This window comes from Arvicola amphibius, chromosome 2, assembly GCF_903992535.2.
Source record: "Arvicola amphibius chromosome 2, mArvAmp1.2, whole genome shotgun sequence".
Taxonomy (NCBI): Eukaryota; Metazoa; Chordata; class Mammalia; order Rodentia; family Cricetidae; genus Arvicola; species Arvicola amphibius.
The window spans coordinates 35,362,721-35,386,755 of record NC_052048.2 but is presented as its reverse complement, the minus strand read 5'-3'; the positions used below and the strand labels follow the sequence as shown (position 1 = coordinate 35,386,755).

Below are 24,035 nucleotides of genomic sequence, written 5' to 3'. Positions count from 1 at the left end.
GAACATGCTGGGTAAAAGCTCTATTAATGAGCTACACACCCAGGCCTATCTTTACTTTTTTATTATATTTTATATATTATAGGACATATATTATTATATATTATAGATTACAGGATAAGGTCTTTCTCACTAAGTTGTCTAGGCTTTGCCCATACTCTTTAGCCTGGGAAGGCCTCTAACTTATAATCCTCCTGCCTCAGTTTCCTAAGTAGATGGGAATCACAGGTCTGTCTGTCTATCTATCTATTCATCCACCCACCCATCTATCTATCTATCTATCTATCTATCTATCTATCTATCTATCTATCTATCTATCTATTTTGAAACAAAGTTGGAACATACTCTCCCTATTTGACATCAGTTTAAAAAAAATGTCTTATCCTAGGTCCTACAGCCGCTGAGGTCAACATGGGGCCTTCCACCTGAAGTACAGGCCCTGAGCCCAAGTTCTTAGCCCCTGATAAGCCCATTGCTATCACCATGGGTATACATATAGAAAGATAGTAATAATGAAGAGAAAGAGCTTCACAAAGTCTGCACTTATTCACACATTAAATCACGACTTTCATAAGGAACCCCTGAATATATAAACGTAACAGTTCTACCTGGCACTTTCCCTGTCGGGCCTGTACACTGTACCCAAGGCTATCTATGGGGCTGTCCACACTCCTCACTAAGAAGCCAAAGTCTGTCCTTGCCCTCCACCCCCTACCTCCCTGAGTTCTAACACCCATCACAAGTGTGGTTAGGCCTTGGCTCCAAAGCAGGCAGCAAAGTCAGCTCTGGGCTCAAGTGTGATGTTCTCCACTGGAAACAATCAGGCATGCTCACTATTTTACTTCAAGCTATCCTCAGAGCCAGGTTCCATTCTATGGAGCTATGTTCCATTCAGGCAGCTATGAGCCTGCCTGAGATCACAGTCATTAAGCCTGGAGCCTATGGCCCCTGACACCCAAGTCCATATCCCTGCCCTCTGGAGACTTCACGCCGTGTTCTTCATCCTCCACCTCCGGACTTTTGTGCTCATGAGCAACACATCCTATATCTGGAAGATCGTGTTACTCTCTCACACACTTTAACTAATGTTCAGGACCCATTCCAAACACAAGTAATCAGGAGTTGGGATGATGAGTCACGACATACCTTCATGGTGACCTGCTGTCACTCCAAATTCTGCCTCCCTCCCTCCAGCTATGGGTGATGAAGACCAGAGACCCAAACAGACAGCAATGGTCCTGGACAGAACTTACTGTGTAGAGCTCATTAGTCACCTTCAGCAGTTCCTCATGCATCTGCAGGCCAATCTCTTTGCTCTGGAATATGGAAGAACAAATGTCAGCACACAGAAATGGTCTGGTTGTCCCTTTAAAGTCAAATTGCCCAAAAGTAAGACACATATTCCCATCCCTTTGACTCTGAAGTAGGGGATGACATCTTCCAAGGCTGTCAAGATAAAACTTTAGAGTTACCTGGTAGACTTTTTATCATCCCTTCGCCTCAGTTCAATCTATCACTATGTCCTACCTTCCAACTGCCCAATCCTTTATACTTTGCAGTAGGAATTGGGGGTTCCCTCCTATCACCCATTTCTGTTCTTTCTACTCCCTTGTAGAACCACACACTTGGCCTGCATGTGTCCCTCCAGCCCAGTTCTCCCAGGGAACTTATCCTAACTCCACATGGTGGGTTGCTCTTTGTGCTGATGTGGTTCTGGGCTGACTTAACTAGACAGGGAAGCAGGATCTGCAGCTGTAGGAGAATGTTTTAACCCTTCTACCAAGTGCAAGCAAAACTCCGTGTAGCCCCAGTTGATACCAGCAGGCATGTAAAGACAGAAAGAGGATACTGCCTTAGACAGACAGAGTGAAAGGAACCTGGTTCCTGCCGTTGCTATCTGATGCTATCTGAGCACTGACTGGTCCCAAAGCTCAGCGTCAGCCTCTAGTCTCCATCTACTTCTTTGGTTTAAGACATGTTAAGTTACGTTCTCCTCCTGCTGTAGCTAGAGCATCTTAATGCACACAAACTCATCTTCCATCACCAGTCCTAGAATACGACATCCTCACTCTAGACCCAGGGCTCTAACACTGCCTTTTCTGCCTCAGCCAGGGTCATATCATGGAGGCTGAGAAGGCTCTGACTTCATTCAGAAGCCAGAAACTGGGAACCACTGATGGCTTTTTGAATCATAGAATAGGATGCTCAGGGTCATACCTCAGGAAGAGGAACATGTGCCTAGAGCATGGGCTGTGGGGTGGGGGATGGGGTGGGACTGGAGGCATGCTCTTGCATTTCCTCAAGAGAACTGTAGGCCACCACATGGAACTTACTGGGTCTAAGTTGGTCAACTCCTGGGCACCTCCCCGGAGCAGCCGCAAAGTTGATGCTTGGCAGGCAGCTCTCAGAGCATCTTTATTTTTGTTATTTTTTTTTTTTAAGCTGGAACTGGTTAGGGAAGGAAAATATTCCCAATTACAGTTCCAAATACTACTGAGTAGTGATCCCAAGCCAAACATTCCACCACGGACAGGAGGCCAAAACCAAGATGATCTTCAATAGGCCGCCACACCCAAACCTTGGGGACTTCAGTGACAACACATTGGGCCTCGCTGCCCACATTTTTTTTGCATTATTTTCATGCCAACAAAGGACACTGGTAGAAGGCACTTCCTTCACATGCAAGGCTGGGCCAGAGAAGGCGCAACCATCCCAGTCTTGCCTTTCTGACACACTGACAGTAAACTGAGGCCAGCCTGTCACAAGGGCCACCATGAAGCAGGCGTCCCCAGCCTCTTTCTCCTCAAAAGCTAATCCCGGCTAAATTTCCTTAGGACAACCAACTCTTTGTCTGGGACGCATTCCTATGGATGGATAACAGGATGATGGGGAGTCTGCCTGCCTCTTCCTAGGAAAACTCCCTACCTCTAGCCTGAAGTTGTGACCACAACAAATGTTTCTAAACATTGCCAAATGTCCTGGGCCGTTAAAACCATTCCTCAGCGAAATACCGCCTGAGGCAAGGCCTCCAAGCAGCAGCTTCTCTGGCCTGCCTGCATATTTTGTTTGGCCCTTTGGAACTTCTAGAAAGTCTGAACACTTTCCCAGTATTTAACACTCAAGATATTTCCCTCATAAGCCCCAATTTTCAGCTACTCTAGGAAGACTAGATGGCCCAGTATTCCAAGTCCTGTGTCAACTATGGCCGGCTCATGCTTTCCAGCTGGCCACAGGGCCCAGGGCCTGCTCCCCAGGCCATGACCTCGTCGGCTTGGCCCACAGAGGTGTTTCAATTTATGATTCAGAAACCAGGAGCCATTACAGAAAGGAAAAGCCATCTGTACCTCCAGGTGCTCATAAGGATGACAACTGCAGGGGTCAGGAAACCTGGGATGTGAAAGAACCTTTCAGCCATCCCACTCCCGGGAGCGTCCAACTCACAGCCCACAGGCTGCATACGCTTCAGGGTAGCTAGGGATCCAACCCAGCACAAAGCTGAAAACTTGCTTAACATATTATCAAATTTCTTTTTGGAATTTGTTTTTTTTCCCTGTAATTTAACTGCTTAGTTCCAAATCCTGATTTTTGTCTGAGACCACATTGTATGGCAGCGGCAAAAGGTTGGCTACTCTAAGTAGGAGCGTCTGGAGTGTGGCTGCTGAAACCCAGCCACATGGTTCTGCAGTGGCCCCGGCACCATGACCCATGTGGATTCACAGTACCCCAAGCCCTTGCTTGAGCTGTGCTATCTCTTAGTTCCACCCTAACTCTGGGTACATTCACACCTGAATGGAATATCTAGTAGAGACCAGCCTCCATTAGGCACCGCAGACAAAGCCGAGCAGAAAAGCCCTGTTGCAAACAGTATTTAGCAACAGCATTCATGAACATCTTCCATTTGCTCGATACTATCCAGAGTCCCTCACAAGCGCTGTTTGATGTAAACCTGTAAGGTAGCTACTATGATTATTCTCTTTGATACGTGGGGAGAGCTAGAGGTTCAGAAGGGCTGAGTACCTTGCCCAAGATGGCACAACTGGAAAATGGCAGAACTCAGAATCAGCTTTTGGTTGGTCTGGCTCAAAAATCTGGTCTATTTCTTCAGGACTCTGGACAACATGAGGGCACACAGGTGAATGGGAAGACCAATCCCACAGGACACTCTGCTCGAAGGCCACGCCCACCCCCCCCCCCCCCCCCCCGCCCTCAAAGCAAGTCTGGTCCCTTTTGCTCCAATTGTTCTGCTAGGGACACATCAGCACCAATAAGCATCACTTGCTTCTCCATTCCTCCTCCTAAGAGAACAAGGGATGTGGGCGAGACTGGCCTGTGATTGGCTGATCCACCGGACATGGGCTGGCTGTGACAGGGTGACCTGGAAACTCACCTCACAGATTGGATCACAGCAAGAATTGTGGCCCAGGCTGAAGCCAGAACCTTTTTCCTTAGGGGCATTTTCTGTGAAATGTTGATCACAAAGACGTGCATACACGAGGAACTCTATAAATGCCCTCAGATAGTCTCAGGGATGCAATTGAAAGTTGGAGAGAATTTTTACCCTTCTTCATCAAAACAAGCAAATATTACTTTACATCAACAAAAGACGAGATGGTGAAGTTGCTCTTGTAACAACACAGTTCCCAAGTGAAATAAATTGCACTGCTATGAAAATCTTGCTATGTATGACTCAATTTGGTTTTTAATGCAGGGCTAATTATGTTTTTGAGGGAAACCCTTATGACTTTATTATAGAACTGAGAAGTAGCTCAGAGGTGAAATGAATGCTTAGTATGCAGAGGGTCTGGGTTCAGTCTCTAGTACCACACCCCAAAATAAACCCCCCCAAAATAGGCCTGCCTTAATAAACACCCTAGGACTTTATGAGCTACATTGAAAGGTTCTGTTCTTAAGGAATCTATCCATATCCCCATCGAACTAAGTCAAGGATGGGCCATTTCTAACACTATCATCTTCAATGTTTCCTACCTTTGGAGTGTTCATTCCTGCCCAAACCCATGCTGAAACCTAACCGTCAAAGGCATATGATAATAATGTTGAAAGTAGTTAAGATTAGTCCAAGTTAGAAGAATGGGGCCCCCATAACGGGATTAGTGGCTTTCCCAGGAAGAGAGATCCCATGTGATCTTTGCACAGCCTTGGAGTTCTGCAAAGTCCCCATCAGCAGGAAGGCCTCATTAGTTATGGTCCTCCAAGCCTGGACTTCCAACCTTCAGAGCTGTGAGAAGAGCAAATCTTAACTCTTTATAAATTATTCTCTCTGTATCTTTCAGTTATAACAAATAAAACAGACTAGGACCATATCTAAAAATTGCATTGTCTAATTATGTGGGGTGAGGGCTCACCTAGGCCAAAAGACAACAAGCACATATTCTCTCTCATATGCGGATCCTAGCTTGGAATCTTTGTGTTCTGTGTGGCTAACCTGCAGGTGGAAGTCAGGAAACCAGAAGCAGACCACTAGATAGGAGTGTAGTACACGCTTCAAGAGAGAGGGAATAGGAAAACACAGATAAAATGAAAATAAAAAGCAGGAACACTGGGAGTTCAGGAAAGGTCCAAGTGTGGAGGGGGATGGGAGGATGAGGGAATGAGGCATAGGCCTAGGGCTCAAACAAAATGAAGGGTGCATAAAAAAATGGAAATATGGGAGCCTACAATCTTATAATGCAAGAAAAAAAATTCTGATTGGCATAGATAAGAGAATGCAAGTGTCATGAAAGCAGACAGAGGAAGCACCCTGAGTGGAGCAAGGGGGACTGAGGAGAGAAGAGCATAGGGGATGGGTCAGCCAAAACTAAGGATCCATGAAAGGGCCTAATACGCGTTTGGGAAAGGAGTTCAAACACAAGTACCCTATATGGGTGGACAATGCTGCTTCTAGAATATATGGGTTATTAAATGAAAATTTCAGGGCCAAACACGGGCTACCTCTCTACAAGTTTTTCATCAGGAAGGCCTCAGAGTCCTCAAAACTACACAGGCTATTGCCATTGCTCTTGGTTGTCCACCATAACTACATGGTAAGACCATACTGCTGAAGACATTATTCATTGTAGAAGACAGACCGAGAGAAATCAACCTCAAACTGATCAGGAAACTCTCCCTGCTGGCTACTTTACATAATAACAGAAGGTGCTATGTAGGTTACGTGCACGTGCATGTGCGTGTGTATAAAAATATCAGTGTTCTTACTCAGCACAGAACCCTGAATACTACAATACTGACCTTCTGGAAATATGTGCTCACCAGTGCAGTATGGGTATGGGAGTAAAGCAATGGTCTTCTGACTGCATGTGAGCCCAGCACCCTAGGAGGGACTTTGTGCTTGGTACTGTGCACCTGATTAAAAGCCCATGAGAGGAGATCACAGACCCTACGGAATAACTGACTGTTGCTATTTTGCTAAATGATCGTGCTATCAGCTGCATTCTGAATAATTGTGTTTCTACGCATAGATCTGTTCTCTCAGCTTTGGTCATAGAGCTTCTTTTCCTGTGGGTTAATGCAGAGACTCATAACTGGTCAAAGCACCAAACATGAGTAACTGCAAATGCTCACCTATGGATGGGTCATCTATAACAACCTCCTACCATCCAAGGCTCGGGAAACTTCACAGAAGGGCTGGCAGAAAGGATGGGGAAGGAAGTTGTGACATGCAGACTTCTGGATATGACATGCTTTCTGCACACGTCAACTCACAGAAGCTGTTGTTACCTGTATAAGAATAAGATCATCCACAAGATCAAGCCAGCCAAGATTCTACTCTGGATGGCAGAAGGGTCCCTCTGGACCCATCCTTACATAAGGAGCTCTCTTGGCAGTTGACAGCTGCTGAAGTGGCGAGGACATGGCCATCGGTAGGTTGTCCATGCTCCAGTTCATGGCCACATACTCGTGTGCATATGGGCAGCTCTAATTGGACTCATCAGGTTATTCAAAACAATTTATAAAAGAAGACATGAAGGTGGGAGGGAGATGGTGGCAGGATAGTAGGATAATTGGAGAAAGATAGTGTTGGGTGGATAGAAGCAATATGCGCTGTATAAGTATAGAATTTTTCCAAGAATAAAAAATATTGTAAAAAGTAATTAAAAATTAATACTGTCTTAAAATGTTGGATTGGGAATTGGGGAGAGGGCTTAGAAGGTAAAGGCACTTGCGACAATGCCTGACAACTTAGTTGTCACCTGTAGCCTACATGTGGGATAAGTTGTCCTCTATCTTCACATGTGTGCACACACACACACACACACCAGTCAATCAATCAATCAAACAATGGAAACGTCTTAAATGCTGACGTAAATAACAAGACTCCTCTTTAGACCACTCTCAGTCAAGAATAACTTTGGTCAAGTCTGAGTCATCTCTGTCTCATTAATGCCTGCTACAGCTAGGCCTGTCTCTCTTTCCTTGCCTTTGTTCCTCTCTTTCATTCTGAAGCCCTGACACACCCTTCTGCTGTCTTCCATCCTCTGGCTTGTTTGCCCATCAAATCACAGACTTAAAAAATCATGGCTACCTGGACCATGTGAGCACTGGCCAGAGCCCGGAACCACTGTGTTCTTTCTTATGTCCAAAGCAAAGGCTTGAAGGCATGTCCCAGAGGGTGTGGGCCTATCCTGCTTGTCCTGGAAGGTCAGGACCAAGCTTTCTAGATGGCTCTTAAGTCACCAATAGTAAGGCACTGTGGGTTGTTGCCTCCCCCCCCCCCCCCCCCGAACACCTTCCTCAGCCTGTTTCCCACCTGACCTTAAACGGTATGGGAAGTCCTTCAGTATATATGTTGTTTTGATTGGTTAGTGAATAAAGAAACTGCTTTGGCTTATAGCAAGGCAGAACAGAGCTGGGTGGTGAGGGGAGACATGGGGAGGGGAAGGACGGCAGGGGAGGGAGAGTGGGGATGAGGACAGGACGACACTAAACTGAATTCTGGGAGAAAGAAGGTGGAGTCAGGGAGATGCCATGTAGCCCCCACTGGAGACAGACTCTTGGGACGGAACTTAAAGTCACAGTCACATGGCGATACACAGATTAATAGAGATGGGCTAGTTTAGGATGTAAGACCTAGCCAATAAGAAGCTAGAGCTAATAGGCCAAGCAGTGATTTAATTAATACAGTTTCTGTTCAGGAGTCTGGGCAGCTGGGAGCAAACAAGCGGTCTCCTGCAACACTTAAACAATCATCTCCAACCTTCCACTAGTTGACTTTTCCCTGTTCTTGGCCACCCGTAGGGTTCCTTTTGTCTCAGAATCAACTAGAGTTTCCTCCTGTGGCTGAAGCTCCAGATGGGATCATTCCTGTTTAAGTAGCAAACTGGCCTCAAGTCTACCCCACTTCCTCCTCCAGTCTTCCTCCTGCCCCCCAACTCTGCAGTGCTTCTCGTACCTCCTGGGGACATTTTTGACCCTGAAAGCTTCCTTTTCCAAGCTGCTGAAATAACTGGCCCGAGGCAGCCAATTATTCCTTAAAGCTGTGCTCAGACTGTACAAAGGCCCCCTGGGCTCCTGTAGTTGAGCTGCCTTCCCAGCTGGTGACGCTGTAGGGAAGGTTGTGAAGCCAGAGGAGGTAGAACCTTGCTGGAGAAAATACGTTATTAGGAGTGGGTCTTCAAGTGTTATAAACTAGCCCTACTTCCTGTCCTCTCTCTGCTTCCTAAATCCGGTACAGTTGACTAACTGTCTTATAGTTCTGCCACCGTGCCTTCGGCACCCTGGCAGACTGCATCCCATCTCCAAATGCAAGCTAAAGTAAGCCCCTCTCTTAAGTGGCATCTTGGGTATTTGGTCACAGGGATGAGAAAAGAACCGATGCAGCTATGAAAGAGTGACTGGCAGGTCAGGATAGAAGTTTCTGGATCTCTAGTACTGCTACTATTAATCACAATTCCTGCTATCATCATTCAAACAGTGCTCAGTGCTATTACTACGAATGGTAGTTACCATTGTAGATAATGCCATTACCAGCCCCTGTTCTTACCCCACACACACTGTGTTATGCTGAGGACCACACTAACTGCTTTCTCAGATGATGCCTGTCTGAGCCTAGATCAGCCCTTTGTGGGAGGCACTGAGGCAGACCCCACTTTGAAGACCAGGATGCAGAGGTTCAACAAAGGGACATCATCTGCCCATGTTACTGAAATGATAAGTGTTTCAGTCTCAGCCATTCCAGTCTGTTCCCTCAGTCCTTTTTCTTTGTTTTTCTGTTTGTTTGTTTGCATGCTTGCTTGCTTTTTAAATATTTGAAAATATTTAAAAATAATCCTAGCACATGGATGTCCCCCTGCCCTGGTCTAGAAAGCACACAATATTTACAAGGCTCTGCTCCGGACCATGGCAAATGTCAGATAACATTCAGTTCCCAGTGCCATCATGTAGAACCAGTTGTCATTGGTGAAGAAGTCCCTGGCCATCCCCTGGCTTCCCGTGAGTAGAGAGGGTGTAGAAGGCTTGGCTGTACCTCTGTGAGCACAGAACTTTCCAGAAGTAATCTTTCTTGTCTTTGTCCCAATGGTGGCCAACGGTTTTTCATTTTCTCTTCTTTTTTCTGCTAGAATCTCTTACAGATGAGAAACTAATATCCAAGAGTAGGGAGAGGTTCCTGTCCTGGGAGCAGGCAAGATCCATTCTTTATGAAAACCTTTGCTCCTCAGTTCTGAGTTGGTGTTTTCTCCCTCTCAGGGCTAGCTTCAAGTTTGGGTTTCTTTGTTCCATTCAAAACACTGCCCATCATTTATCGGCACTAAGTCACTGACCTAAGACATTGCTTTAGCTCTCATCACATTACAGCATGATCTTCTATTTGCTCGCACTGTTTGTGGGCAGGAGAAGACTGAGAATTGCATTGACATTTCAAAAATGCCTTTACACGTGTGTTCACCCATCTCTTCATCACCTTTCACCCATTCACCCATCCATCCTGCCACCCACCCACGTATCTACACATCCAACCATTCACCCAGCCACCACCCATTCATCCATGCACCCACCCATCCATCCATCCGTCCATGCATCCATCCATCCATCCACCTACAAATGCCCTCATCGATCCATCTACTCACCTACACATCCGCTCTTTCCCCTACCCACTCTTCCACCTACCACCTACATAGCCACTCATTGAACTACCATATACTCATCCTTCCTTTCCATTTTTATATCATCTTCCTTAATCCTGGCCCTGAGAATAGTCTACCACTATGTGTACGTAAGAAAATACATGGAGCAGGATTAACGGCCCCACCCCTTGGCTCAGCACTTCTATCTTCAAAGACACAAAATGCACTGTCAAATCAGTCACCCTTTAGCATGACTTTGAGCACTTCACTAGTGACGTAGAAGCCTTGAATGAATGAGGTTCAGTCAAGAGCGTCCAGTGGGTCTCTGGGGTCTAGAAAGCACAATCCAATTGCTCCGTGTGACTCTCCAGAGCCGTCCTGACCCGATTTGCCTTTGCTGATTTCACTCTTACTTTAAATCCCCCAATACCTAAAACATGCAGAGAACAGAGGGCATACTACTTGGGTATGGTTATTAGGAAGATGTGATACATTTTTTTCTTTGAAACTACTTTAGGAAGTGAAATGTTACAGAGACAGCTGAGGACCTTGGGTCCTTCTTTCTCTCATTCCTCAATGACTGTTCTATGGCCGGTGTGTGTTCTTACAGGTCCACAGCCACCTGGCCTTATTCCAGACAGGGGCCTAAAAACACAAACAGTATAAAATTTTCACCTGGGTTCTACATTTTACTAAGCGCTGCTCTGTGTTGGAGGGAGACTGTTGAGACTGACTCTCTCTAGCTCATGCTGGCTTCAAACTCAAAATCCCCCCTGTGCAACCTTCTCAAGAGCTGGGATTATAGGCCTGCACCACAATACCAGGAAAAATATAATACTTGACCCTTCTTTTCTCACTTAACATCATATTTTCAAGTTTTATCCAAACGGTTATTAACAGATGTAGATTTATACTGTTCTAGCATGTGACTGTCTGTGGCTTATTTAATTAACCATTCTCTTAATGGGCACCAGATCCCCAGGAGCTGGAGTTACAAAGGGTCATGAGCCACCTTGTAGGGATTGAGAACCAAACCCAGGTGCTCTGCAAGAGCAACCAGTGCTCTTAACCTCAGAGCTACCTTTCTCTCCAACCCACAGGACGGATGCTTAACAAGGAACTGTCTAGTGATCAAGTAAATAGTGGCCATGTCTGTAATTGTTCAACGGTGCCACTGTCCTGATGATTCACTGCCCTAGGCCACTGTGAGTAGCATGCTTCCTGAGCAGAGGCCTAGATTATGTAAGCATGAAGGAAGCTAGGCCAGGATAAGCAAGTCAGCAGCATGGATTCCCCCACCTTCTCTCTGTTCCTGACTATGATGTAGGGCTCCGACCTTGATTTCCCTGAAACCACAGGCTATAACCAACAATTGTGAGCGAAATATTGAACTATTTATAGAAAACATCGCCATAAAAAGTTGTATGTGTGTAGATGGCTTAAAAAATCTTCAGGTTATACTGAAAAATAGAATTGCTTGGTTGCAGAGCCTGTAATTCTTTCTCCATTGATATTAGGTAATTTACAGCCGCTGTTGATAATAGACAATTTACACTCCTATGCCAACCCCTGACACTTTACATACTGGTCCCCACCAGGGACTGCTTAGTTAACCCACTCAGTTGTTCTGAGTACCAGTATGAGCATTCTTTCTTATTTTTAGTATTGCAGTTGCATCTTCTGCAATCTGTGCAGCTGTATCTCTTACCCACATTCCTACTGGACTGTTTGCTCCTTTCCTATGTATTTGTAAAAGCTGATTTTATTTTTCTGGGTATTAAAATTTTATTAATTCTGTAATGACCAAATATCTTCTCCTTGTCTCAAATGTATTTTGTCTATTACTCTACTAACTTATGATTGTTGTTGAATGGACAGTTTTTAAAATTATATAATTGAATTTACTAGTATTTTTCTTTTGGAGTATATATTAATTTATTTTTAATTTAGAGTGTTGGAGAGATGGCTCAGCAAGTAAGAGCATATACCACTCTTGCAGATGACCCAAGTTTGGTTCCCAGAACCTACAGCTCCCTGTAAGCTCAGATTCAGGGGATCTGACACCCTGCTTTGGACTCCACAGGCATCGGCACTTAATGTGCATGTATCACAAACATCTCTTCTCTCTCTCTCTCTCTCTCTCTCTCTCTCTCTCTCTCTCTCTCTCACACACATACACACACACACACACACACACACGTACACAATCTCATTACCTCCAACATTTTCTTCCAATCAAGTTTTTTTGTTTATCTTTAGCATTCTAACTTATCTGAAATACACTTTGGGGAAATAAGATACAGGTTTTGTGGGGTTGGAAGGGGATTGTGTGTAAAAATATATGCATGCCTGTGCATGTGTGTGTACTATGTAGTATCTGTGCAGAATCTCTTTCTATAACTCAGAAGCAAAAGCCAGCAACCAGTTGAAGCTGCTCACCTGCTAAACTGTCATCCTTTCTCTTTCCTTTGTCACACTACTGCTATGCCCCAGGTTCCCCTGTGCTGAGAGCTTGTTTGCCCCTCGGCTCTGTGTTGCCTCTTTCACTTTTCTAGCCATGCTCTAGGACTTCTGACTATCGCCTTAGAGGAAGGATCAGTGTTTGGTAAGTCCAATGCCCAAAAGGCGCGCATGCGTGCACGCACACACCCAAACACCCACACACACCCACACACCTGAATTTCTTTTTCTTTTGAGCGGGGGTGGTTCAAGACAGGGTTTCTGTGTAGCTTTGGAGCCTGTCCTGGAACTAGCTCTTGTAGATCAGACTGGCCCAAACTCACGGAGATTCACCTGCCTCTACCTCTTGAGTCCTGGGATCAAAGGCATATGCCACTACCGCCTGATTTAAACTATAGATGATTCTAAAGAGGTATTTACTATATGCATTTGAGTGTTTTGCCTGCTGTGTATATGTATGTGTGCCCCATGCATGGCTGATGCCCTCAGAGGTCTGAAGAGGTTGTTGGATTCCCTGAAACTGGAACCATGGATGATCATGAGCCACTGTGTGGGTGCTGGGAACTGAACCTACATCCTCTCTAAGAACAGGAAGTACTCCTAACTGCTGAGTGGTATCTCCATCCCAAACCACAATAAAGCTAGAAATTTAAAATAATATATAAAAATATTTGAAATGGCCAGGCATGGTGTCCTATACCTTTAATCCCAACACTTGGGAGGCAGAAGCAATAGATTTCTGTGAGTTCAATGCCAGTCTATATTTCAAGCTCTGGGGCAGCGAGGGATACACAGTGATACCCTGCTTCAAGTATAAAACAAAAATATTTGAAATGAGGGGAGAAAGCCCATCACTTTAAATAACCCATGCAAAGTGAAATTATAATGGGAACTATGCAGTATTTATGTCTGGATGGCAATGACAGCGCCATATACCAAACCCCCTGGGATGTGGCTCATTGTGCATCGACAGCATGAATCTGCAATCACTCTTTTCTTCTCCCTATGCATTTTAACAACACTTCCTAACAGAGTAGGATTGGCACCCAGGGACATTATTAACTTGTGCATATTAATCTTATGAGCAGACATGAAGCAGGAAGCATGATCTGTTAGTAGTGCTGGTAAACCCTCCTCATCAGGTGGTGTGTGTGGGGTCTTAAGTGGGCCTAGTTTTCCTTTCTTTTTTTTAAATGGTAACAGTTAGAAGCACACCTTTTAGACGTCAAGTGTGCCTCTTCCCTCCATGTTGTACAGGCTAGAGGTACTAGCCAAACTAATAAGGCAAGAAAAAGAAACAAGAGGTCACAAAAGAAGAGACAAACACACCAGCTTCTTTGAGAAGCTATAGGTGATGTCTTCCCAAAATTTGTTTAACCTGTGGACCCTGAATAAAACCTTCCCAGCATTCCCCCTACCTCCAATCTCCCTCACTTCATTCCTTCTCAAAGACCTGCAAACAACCCTATTAATCCCTAGCATGCACTGATTGTTTACTGTGTGCTAGGTGGGCATTTCACATCATGCTTTAATCTTTGACCAGCCATCGGAAGGAGATTTCCATTTGCTTCATTTTGAAAGTGACAGAACAGGGCAGAAGGGATCAAACTGTGCTCAGATGGCCCAAGGCAGCAGGGTCTGAGGTGGAGTCTCTAAGCTCAGCCACAGTGCTGCTCAGCCACGGTGCTGGTCTGCTTCTCCTGCCCACTCAACTTTGCTTCTCTTGCTTCCCTCAAAGCGCTGTATATGTGTTGAGGACACCATCGTGTGACACTCAAGCTTCCCTGCAGGACTGAGAACTTCCTCCTAGGAAATGCTACCTATAGACACCATGGTTGAAGGAGCAATCTGCCTAAGCATGTGCACACCGTCTTTAGAGACAACCCACAAGCACTGATCAATCAGCATGAGGATAGAAGGGCCCAACCTCTAGGCTCAGCTCTGCAGGTCCATCTCAGCTTCTTAGGACTCCACCACACACTCGGCCCCTTCATGCCTCCTGCCCCCCATCCCTTTCCTTCTTCAGGTGGGACCCCCCAACCCAACCTGTACTTTATCTCCATGAGAGTCAGCTTCCCAAGGGAGCCAACCTGTGATCGACTCTTAGCACCAGATTTCACTGCAGCACTGAATCCATGACACCATGCCTTTCTTGAACCTCCCTCTGAATTAACTTGGGTAGGGATGGCCACCCCTGCCTGGTACATCCAAATAAATCATTTCGTTGTATCTAGCTCAACTTCTACACTACCCTGGAAGCATCCCAAAGGAAGGCGCTATGTTTAAATTGTTTCTCTGGCCTGTTCATCGCCTATTTCTACCACTGAACTGGATGTATCTGAAGTAAAACTGCAGCCTCTACCTGCTTGGCTTTCCTTATCTGTACAATGGGATGATGGGAAGTCTTCTTCTCAGACTTGAAGAATTCAGTGCATACAGAATGCTTAGGGCCTTGTGCAGAATAAGCACCAATTGTTTCTTCGCCACAATTGCTTATTTGCCATCATACTAGCACTAGCAAATGTGTATTGAATGAGCAGGAAAGGCTGCTGAGGCCTGCTTCTCAGGCTGTCTGTCTCCCTGGGAGACAGTGGAGACAGGCTGAGGTCCTTCATCTCTTTCTTCTCCCACCCCAGTGCAGACCTCACCGCTGGACCCTCCAGCATGCAAACCCTCACTCTCTCCTGCAAGAAAAAAAAAAAAAAAACTGAAAAATAAACTTGGCTTTGAATCCAAGGCCACGGCTGCTTTTGATCTCGGTTACAAAGCAAAGCAATTATTGGACACAAAAGCCCTGATTTATTTATGAAATGCAATGGACATCTTCGAGGCGGGGACGAGAAAACTCGCTGAAGACCAAGTCCTTGTTGCCACACAGTGAAGGGCTGCTTTCAAACACAGGCCCCCCAAATGCCCTCTCGTCTCTGCTGAGAGTCTCTCCTCATTAGCGCTTCTTCCAGAATGCTGTAGCTTCCAACAATCAAATTCACATCACGGCCAGGGCAAGTAATTAAATTCCACAGGCATCGGCGTGCAGAATAATGGATGGCTATTGTGAAGGGAGCGGAGGAAAACAGAAGAGGCTGCAAATGGGCTGGGCTTCAATACCTACTCTCAGAAACAGCCAGGGGAAAGAGGGATGCCTGTGACACACAGTGACCCTCCCAGCTGGGGTGCTGAATAGGGCTGGATTCCGAGCTGGGTCAAATACCTGGGCTTGGGGAAGATTATTTCCCTAGCAGACACAGGTCTTTGTTTCCTTACCTATAAAACAAGGAAGCTACACTGGAAAACCTTCCCACGCGGGTTTCCACAATCGGCTCAGAGTTGGTTAGCAACACAGATTCTCAGGCCACACTCTGGACCTACTGGTTCAGCAACTGGGACTAAGGAGCCCAGCAATATGCTCCTAACACATCTCCAGGGGACGCTACCACAGGCTAGACTGTGACATCCACTGGCAGGTAATGTTTAATGGGGAGACCACAAACACAAAGTCGGGAAAGGTCGGGAGGATGAAATAAAGGAGCCAATATGCATACTGGACAACATTTGGGAAGCTGGGCCGTAGGCAGTCCTGTTTGGTTTGGTTTTGTGAGACAGGGTCTCAGATAGCTCAGGCTTCTCTAAACTCACTATGTAGCTAAGGCTGGCCTTGAACTCCTGATTCTCCTACCCCCTGAGTTCTGGGATTACAAGCAAATGCCAAAACACCCGGTATGAAATCTCCAAGTTTTTAAATGGTCTAGCTTAATGTAGTGGTTCTCAACCTGTGGGTAATGACCCCTTTGGGATCAAACAGCCCTTTCACAGGGTCACCTGAGACTATCAGAAAACAGATATTTACATTACAACTCATAACAGCAGCAAAATTACAGTTATAAAAATGTTATGGTTGGGGGTCACCACAACATGAGGAACTGTATGTATTAAAGGGTCGCCGCACTAGGAAGGGTGAGAACCACTGTCTTAATGTAATGACCAAGCAGGTTATGTTTAAGAGCTGAATTCAGCTTAGCCTGCCGTCTGTCCCCTCAGTTCTGGTGTGCCTCTGACCTCTGTCACAATCTGTTCTGTCTCCTGTGCTCTTGCCTCGCTCGGAGCTCCCAACTCTCTCTCACTTGGCACACTCACCTTTACTCTTCAATACCCTCACTGCCAACTCGTTCTCAGGTTAGAGATTATGAGGGTAGAGTGAGGGCACGGTGGCAGCAATGGCCAAGAGCTCGCATCTCCGGGCACAGACAGGAGGTAGTGAAAAAGAGTCTTTAGAAACCTCAGAGCCTGGCCCCAGTCACACCCTTCCTCCAGCAAGGCCACACTTCCAAATGCTTTCCAAACAGCTACCAAACAGGGACCAGTGCACAAGGCTTATGGTGTAACAGGACCCCAGACCTTAGCATGACTGACTCCATCATGGAAGTTCCTTTCAGGCTGTAAACAGTTCCATCTGCCAAAGCTAAAACAGAGGCCTAACCCATCAAAATCCATAGTTCTGAGAAAGTCTCTAAATGTGCTAATTTTCTGTAGTTCTGCTTCCGGCCAACTGTTCTTGTTAACTGAAGGATGTCAACCCAGAACATGGTTTTTGTGCTTAAGAGCTCAGCCTGAGAAAGGCTCAATGCTACACCAGGACCCTGAACACCCAGTGTAGTCGCAGGTCTACACTAATAAAGCCTTTCTATTGGCTTAAGCCCATGTCCAAGCAGTCTTCTCTGGTAAATATCCCACAACAATGGAAGACATCTCGTTCAAATCAACACAGAAGGCAACACACACAAGGACGGCATGAAGATGTTATGACAGGGGCCTTCCCCGCAGATGAGGAGTTCTTGCCTCTTGAGAAAAATCCTAGAAACTTCACTGAAGTAATTTGGCCAGACTCTAATAAGATGAAGTTTTAAAGAGATGAACACGGGGGTGGGGGGGTGGGGGGCTGTGTGCAGGCCAGATTTTAAAAGTTAATGCAAAAATATCTGGAGGTTTCAGCTGAGCCCTCACAACTCCAAGCTCACTAATCCTTCTTCCTCAATGCTTCTCACCGTAAACTACTAGAGGTCAGGAAAAACTCAGCATGACTTATGGGAAGCAGCTTGAGAAGACCTAAGTGAACGAGAATGTTCGTCTCCAGGCAGCAAAGACCTGGGCGGACCACCTTCATGTCTGTCTCCAAGCCACGCATGGGTTTTTACATTATTGGATATTTGTGGTCCTCAGGAACCCAAGAGAAAAACTCGTAATATTTCATTTCTGCATTGAAGGACTGTCTGTTGATCATAGCTGTTCCCAGATAGAACGGGCAATCCTGAGAGGTAAGGCATATCCTTCGCTGAGGGGACGCCTAGTTAAATATGATAAAGAACTGGAGTAGAGGGCCCAGGGGGACATCTAATATCTCTTTCTTCTCATAATGACCACCCCAACTTTTGGGGGGAGCCACCCTCACCTATCCTCAGCCCTGTGGATCAGCAGGGTTGAGCATTTCTTGCTCCAGAAGTGGGCATCTCTCCCACATTTAGGCCTTCCTCATCAGACTGCAGCAGCAAGGGTGATCGCATGTCTGTGCTGGTCCAATCAGTGCTCAGGAATTCTAATGGTAGATTCAAGCCTAGAGCTGCTGGGAGCCCCCTGGTCATAAAAGTGGGACAATCTAAGAAAAGGCTCCTCATCAAAACTGTCCCCTGAAAACTGGGAAACAGACACCAAAGTCACATAGCAGAAATAGACAATTTCCTGGAAACAATTCTTGTGTCCCTAGAAGCACACCCATACCTGAAGCCAAGGTCACCTTGTAAAGGCAGGGAAAGCCTCTTCCCCCTTCAAGCAGGTTGAACTGTATTTCCGTTGTCCACAGACACAGGTACTGACCATTCCAGAGGGTCTCTAAGACCTCATTCTGCTCCACTTCGCTCTGTTTGAGCCAGACCCCTCCTCTTAAAGTCAGCCCACCTCCACGAGCTTCTGGAATGCCTTTTCCTGGTGCTGGGGATTGAATGCTGGGCTAGTCATGCACACTAGTCAAGTATTCAGTCTCTGAGCTACATCCTGAACCCTTCTGTTATCAAACGGGGTGGGAGTATACAAGCTATGCCCAAGTCAGGTCCAGCAACCTGCTCTCAGTAAACGAATAAGGAGAGCCAATTTAAAAGTGGAAAGCCCGCCACCCATAAAAAAGGGAGGAGACTTATTCAACGCCACATTGAGAAGACGGATAGAGCTACATAAAAACCCTCAAGTCTGTCTTTGGGGCCTTGAGGTGAGACGGAAGTTTAAATAGAGGGCAAAGGAATGCACATCTGACACATCCCGGTCCAGGTGTGGTCCCGCCCACCGACCCATCTTTTCCTGGACTCAGTCTCATCCTGAAAAGGTATTCTGACAAGTTGCTATAACTGTGTGAAATATCTTACAGGGAGACAAATATACACACAGCACACGTGCACACACACATACACACACGCGCACACTCCCACCTTTTCCTTTTGCTAGCATGAAGTTCCTGGAGAAAACCCTATTTCTCTGGGGTCCATTGTATCAACGATCTAATAGTCAGATTGAGAGATACAAGTATCTCTTTGGAAGATCCTCATTTCTGACAGGCCAGTTACACTCCTTTGTGTTTTTGAGACAGGATGGCACTAAGTTGCCCAGGTTAGTCTTGAATTCACTCTATGGCCTGAGCTGGCCTTGAACTTATGATGAACTCATGATGACTCAGTGGCCCGAGCAGCTGGATGACAGATTTGCACCTTAAGTGACCTAAGTTTCTGGAATTTTCAATGCTGTCATTTCTCCTTAGAATAGAGTCCCCATGAGCTAGGAAGTAGCTCAGTGGCTAAGAGCACGTTCTGCTCTGGCAGAGGACCCAGTTCAGTTCCCAGCACCCACGTTATTGCTCACACTGCTTGTAACTCCTGTTCCAGAGTATCCAGCGCCCTCTTCTGTCATCCACGGGCACTGCATGCACATGGCACACACACAGAGAGACTAAACATGCACATAAAATAAAAAAAATTAAAAATAACAAACAACTATAATCTAGACTATGTGAAAGGGAGCATAGAGAATACTGAAAGCATGAGAATCAAGTGGGAAGATGGTTGGCAGGGCAACTATTTCAAGCCCACAGCAACCATTCCTGGCCTCCTGCAGCTCGACCGTTACAGTAAAATTGGGTGGGTGGTCAGGAAACACCCCACCAAGCCCTAGGACTCCATACTGGCCACATGCCTCCATGCAAGGGACCACTAATAAACTTTCATTTCTTGAGTATGATCAGAGTGCCATACCTTATGGTGGGACTTCACCTGTCTCTGCTCTTTCAAGTGTTCCCCAGTGTGGACACTGTACCGGACCCACTTCCCAGATAAGAACACTGAGGCTCAAAGAGACTGGCCAGGGTGGTCAGTGAGGCAGTACAGAGACAAACCCTAAAAGCCTTGCCTCACTGATGGTAAGGGGCTGACGCCACACTTAGGTTCTCCTTGAAGCTGCCCAAGACCCTCTCCCATCTACGTAAAATGGGGTGCACCGCCCATTCGCCCAGGACTTAGTCCCAAAGTGGTTGAGATAGATACAAGAATTCTCCCTATACAAGGAGCACGGGCTTAGCTCTGAGTTATCTCTAATGTGGGCAAAACAAAGGAACCTCACTGGGCTCAATCAGCCAGGCAGGCTTGTCTCCGACCCTCTCCCAGCTCACAGGGGCCAGGTCAGTTCCTTTGTTCTACAGGACAGGCCTGGTAACAAGGCAGCCAGGAGCTCAGCTGCGGACATTTTTCATTATTTTCCACCCTGTTAACCCCCATCACAAGTCAGGCTGCTGTCAGACTAAATGAGAACTGTGAAGATTTATCTCACTTGTCCTGGGGCTCAGCTCTGGAAAAGACAGCCTTCGTTTCCTAAAGGCCTTGCCGACCCTTTCTCCCTGAGTCATTCCCACCCAGGAAAGGCTGTGACAGCGGCAGCGGGTGGGGGCCAAGCCAGGATCAGGACTCCAAAGCAGCAGACAGCTGAAGCTTGTTGGCTGGCCTCTGGGAAGCACTGTGGGGTGATAGATTTTTTTTTCTGGCACTGTATTTACTGTTCTAATTATGTTTGCTTATGCAAATATTAAACTCAGACCACATTTCATAAACACGGCATCAGGATGAAACCAGAAGTGTTTTGTGTGGCGGGAGGTCATAAGGCAGCAGCCAATGCTCTTCTGTGGACGCCACCCTCAAAGTGGACCATCCAAGCACAGACCTTGGGAGGGTGATTCTATTTTAAGTCAGCAGCTTGTCCCCCTCCTTGTGTGTCTGACCCTGGGTCACTGGATCACTAAACTGTACCTCAGCTACAGCGAGTGACAATCGCTGCTGTCCTAGGGTCACAGCCAGCTTTCACAGAGCAAGGCCAGGGTAGCCTGCATTGCCCACTCCCCTCCAGGGTGTTTTTACCCATTTTACACGAGAGAAAACTGAGGCATGGAAAATGTAAGTCATGAACCCAAAGATACACAGATCACACGAGAATGGTGTACCCTGTCTAACGCTAGCGAGATGGTCTGTGAGCATTTCACAAATGAGGAAACTGAGGTACAGGTATAAGTCACAAGCCTGAAGATATACAGGACACATGGGTTTTTAAAGGGATAGTAGCAGGATTATTTTCTTTCTAAAATATTAAGGAATCTAGTGTCCTGCTAAGGTCCTTCCCCATAAGCATGCCTGCTCTTCACACAGGCCCCCCAAAGCAGTCAACTTTAGCCTCGCTCAACAGACAAGAGAAAGCTAAATGACACACCCATTTTATAGAAAATTCAATTCTTCACACAGTTACATAGAGCCTCCATTGTGTAAGACGCTTAGGACAAAGGCTTTAGGGGACATAAAAAGCGATGGCTCTCTTCACGCTTGGCTCCTGGATATTCCCTGGGTAAACCTTTCTTTTAACAATGGAGTATTCCACCAAAGCCTGAAAAGTAAACCAACTTTTGAGCCTATGATTCTCATTGTGGAAACTGATCCTGAGTAACAATGGATGTGGGGAGAAGCTCACAGTGGGGCTATATAATAAAATGCTGTGAAGTCATTCAAGACAGAAGTTTATTTTCAACGTGGGAAATTTCTGACAGAGAGCATCACCTAAGTTTGGTATGTGACATAAGCAGGCAGTCACATCAAATATGCAGTATAATCTTACACAAGGGGAAAGGTGTATGCGTTCTAGAGAGTGCACAAATTATAGACACTAGCGGGAAATATATTTATATAGGCATACATAAAGAAATTCTTAGAATTTTAAAACTGGTTGACAGGTAAAATTTCTGTTGATTTAAATTTTTGTGCCCATGCCCACCTCCATTTTTCCAGATTGCCTATGATACATGTATACTACATACCTAGCTACGTAAAGGTTTTTACTCTTGTGTCCGTAGGTGCTAAAGAGGCTGAGTACACACAGTTTTTCAAAGGTACATACAGAGGTCAAATTTGGGCTGGAGAGTATGGTGAACCCCTCTTCCCCCTGTATCATTCAACGCCTGCCTTTCTGGTAGAATATTGTCATGGCCAGTCTGGGAAAGACACCTGGGGCAGAAAGGGCAGCTCACCTTTTTGAAGAGTCTGATGACATCCTCACTGATCTGGGAAAGGCGGACGATGACATTGTTCATGAAGATGTCATTGAGGGTGGCATGATCTCGGCTCTCCCGCCGGGTCTGATGCAGTACCAGATACCAACAGTTCACGGGCGAGAGGAGGTATTGGTCCTTCCTGTGGGAACCAAGATGGCTCAGGTTGGCTTCACGTCAGTCCACGTGGTCACGCACGTTTGACCCTTACAGTCACCTTCAAAGTCAATCTTATTACACTTCTTATAACTATGGAAATAGGCCAGAGTACTAAAGTGATATTTCATGGTTGTAGAGCAAGCAGCTCTACAGCTAGCTCTTGGGGTCATTGACTCTGGTTCTGTCCTGGGCCATCCATGTTCGTCTTGAATGTAGCACTCATCACGTTCCCTTCCCTCTTCTGGGAAGAATCTATCTCAACGGACTGAGAAATACTAAATAGATTGCTCTGAAATATTTCATGGTTGCTAGGTCTATGCAGTGGAAAACATAAGAAGCTACTTCCTTTCTGCTAACCTGCCTCCACTAACCCACAGAATCTCCTGGGCTTTTAACACCTTTGTTCTTCCCTAGGGAGCTCCTGACCTCCCAGAAACCAGTGTGACAAATGCTTGAAAGAACTGGTGAGGGTAGGCCTGTAGGATTCAGAGTCTGCATGTGGGAGCAGGGGCAAAGGAAAATACAGGCACCTACAGGACAAATAAGCCTTTGTCCAATAGTGAATGATGAGCTATCAGACTGACTCTAGTTGGAGTCTAGCTGGTGATAACACAGGATGCCACGCTGTGATCCCCTGAAAACATATCAGAAATGCATCCTCCACCCTTGCAGAATCAGATGCATTGGGCTTGGGCCTGGCAATTTGGGCTTTAAAAAGCCCTCCAGGCCCTTTGATGTGATCTGATGTCTGAGGATCTCTGTGTATCACTGCTTCCCAGGCTAATGAGAAAACAGAAAATCTCTCTTGTCTCTACTTTCCCAAAGATCCCTCAGTGGGGTTCAGGAAAAGGGGTATATACTCTTCTGTAAGGAGAAAGGCAAATAAAACCCTAAACTCAGTGCAATTGATGACCCCATCTTGACACACGGCATACCTGAACTGGGGTTCTCCTTTTTCAAGTCCCGATCTTTCTCTCACTGTGCTTTCTATTGTGGAAAGAAATATTGTAAACAAGGCCCACCACTAGCTCCAGAGAACCCCAACCCTGCCTTGCTCCACCCTTGTCCTGAATGACTGGCTCCTTGGGGAGCAGGCCAAGTAAGGAAATGCAGCCACTGGGTCAGGTTGTGAGGAAGGTTAAGTGCTGACTCCAGCTGTGACTGCACCCTCCTCACCAGGGCACAGCAGAGGTGTTGTGGAAAACAGCCCCGTGGGCTTCTGGGATGCTCCTCTCTCACCATCCCCCAGCTCCTGGAATTTGAGAAGGTAAGAGAAGAGGGGCCATTTAACTTCAAGGACTTTTTTCTTCTTCTATCACCAAATGGGCTGGAAAATCTAGGCAGCAAATATTTGGGAGAGGAGAGTTTGGGATAGAGGCAGTAGTCAGACCAGCAGCACTGGCTTTACTGGAGAATAATTGGAAACACACTTGTCAGGGTGAGTACGCAACTGCCTAAGAAAACATAAAGAAGGTGCAACACTAAAGAGCCACCCTTTGCTGACATTCTAGAAAGATCTGAAATGGTAAAATTCAGGCCTAGCTAGGTTCCCTGTGCACCGATTCCACAGCCGGTTCTGAGTGGGCTGTGTTCTTCTACACGTGCCTGTAACACAGACTCTGCCTTGAAGGGCTCCCTGTCAAGAGGTTGAGATCAAAGAAAAAGAAAAAGAATTAAAGGGGAGTCATAAAGGTCAGTAATGAAGACGCACCCAGAGCATCTGT

At 46.1% G+C, this 24,035-nt stretch overlaps 1 protein-coding gene across 2 annotated transcripts in view; it reads right to left on the bottom strand.

Moving 5' to 3' along the window:
* The window catches only part of Srgap3 (SLIT-ROBO Rho GTPase activating protein 3), a 222,449-nt gene that overhangs the window by 71,686 nt on the left and 126,728 nt on the right, over positions 1-24,035 (bottom strand). For both annotated transcript variants that reach the window (XM_038319202.1, XM_038319203.1), the window contains exons 3-4: positions 22,132-22,294; positions 1,251-1,313 (exon numbers count right to left, since the gene is read on the bottom strand). In XM_038319202.1, the coding sequence (XP_038175130.1) occupies positions 1,251-1,313; positions 22,132-22,294 (226 nt within the window). The remainder of the gene's footprint in view (positions 1-1,250; positions 1,314-22,131; positions 22,295-24,035) is intronic.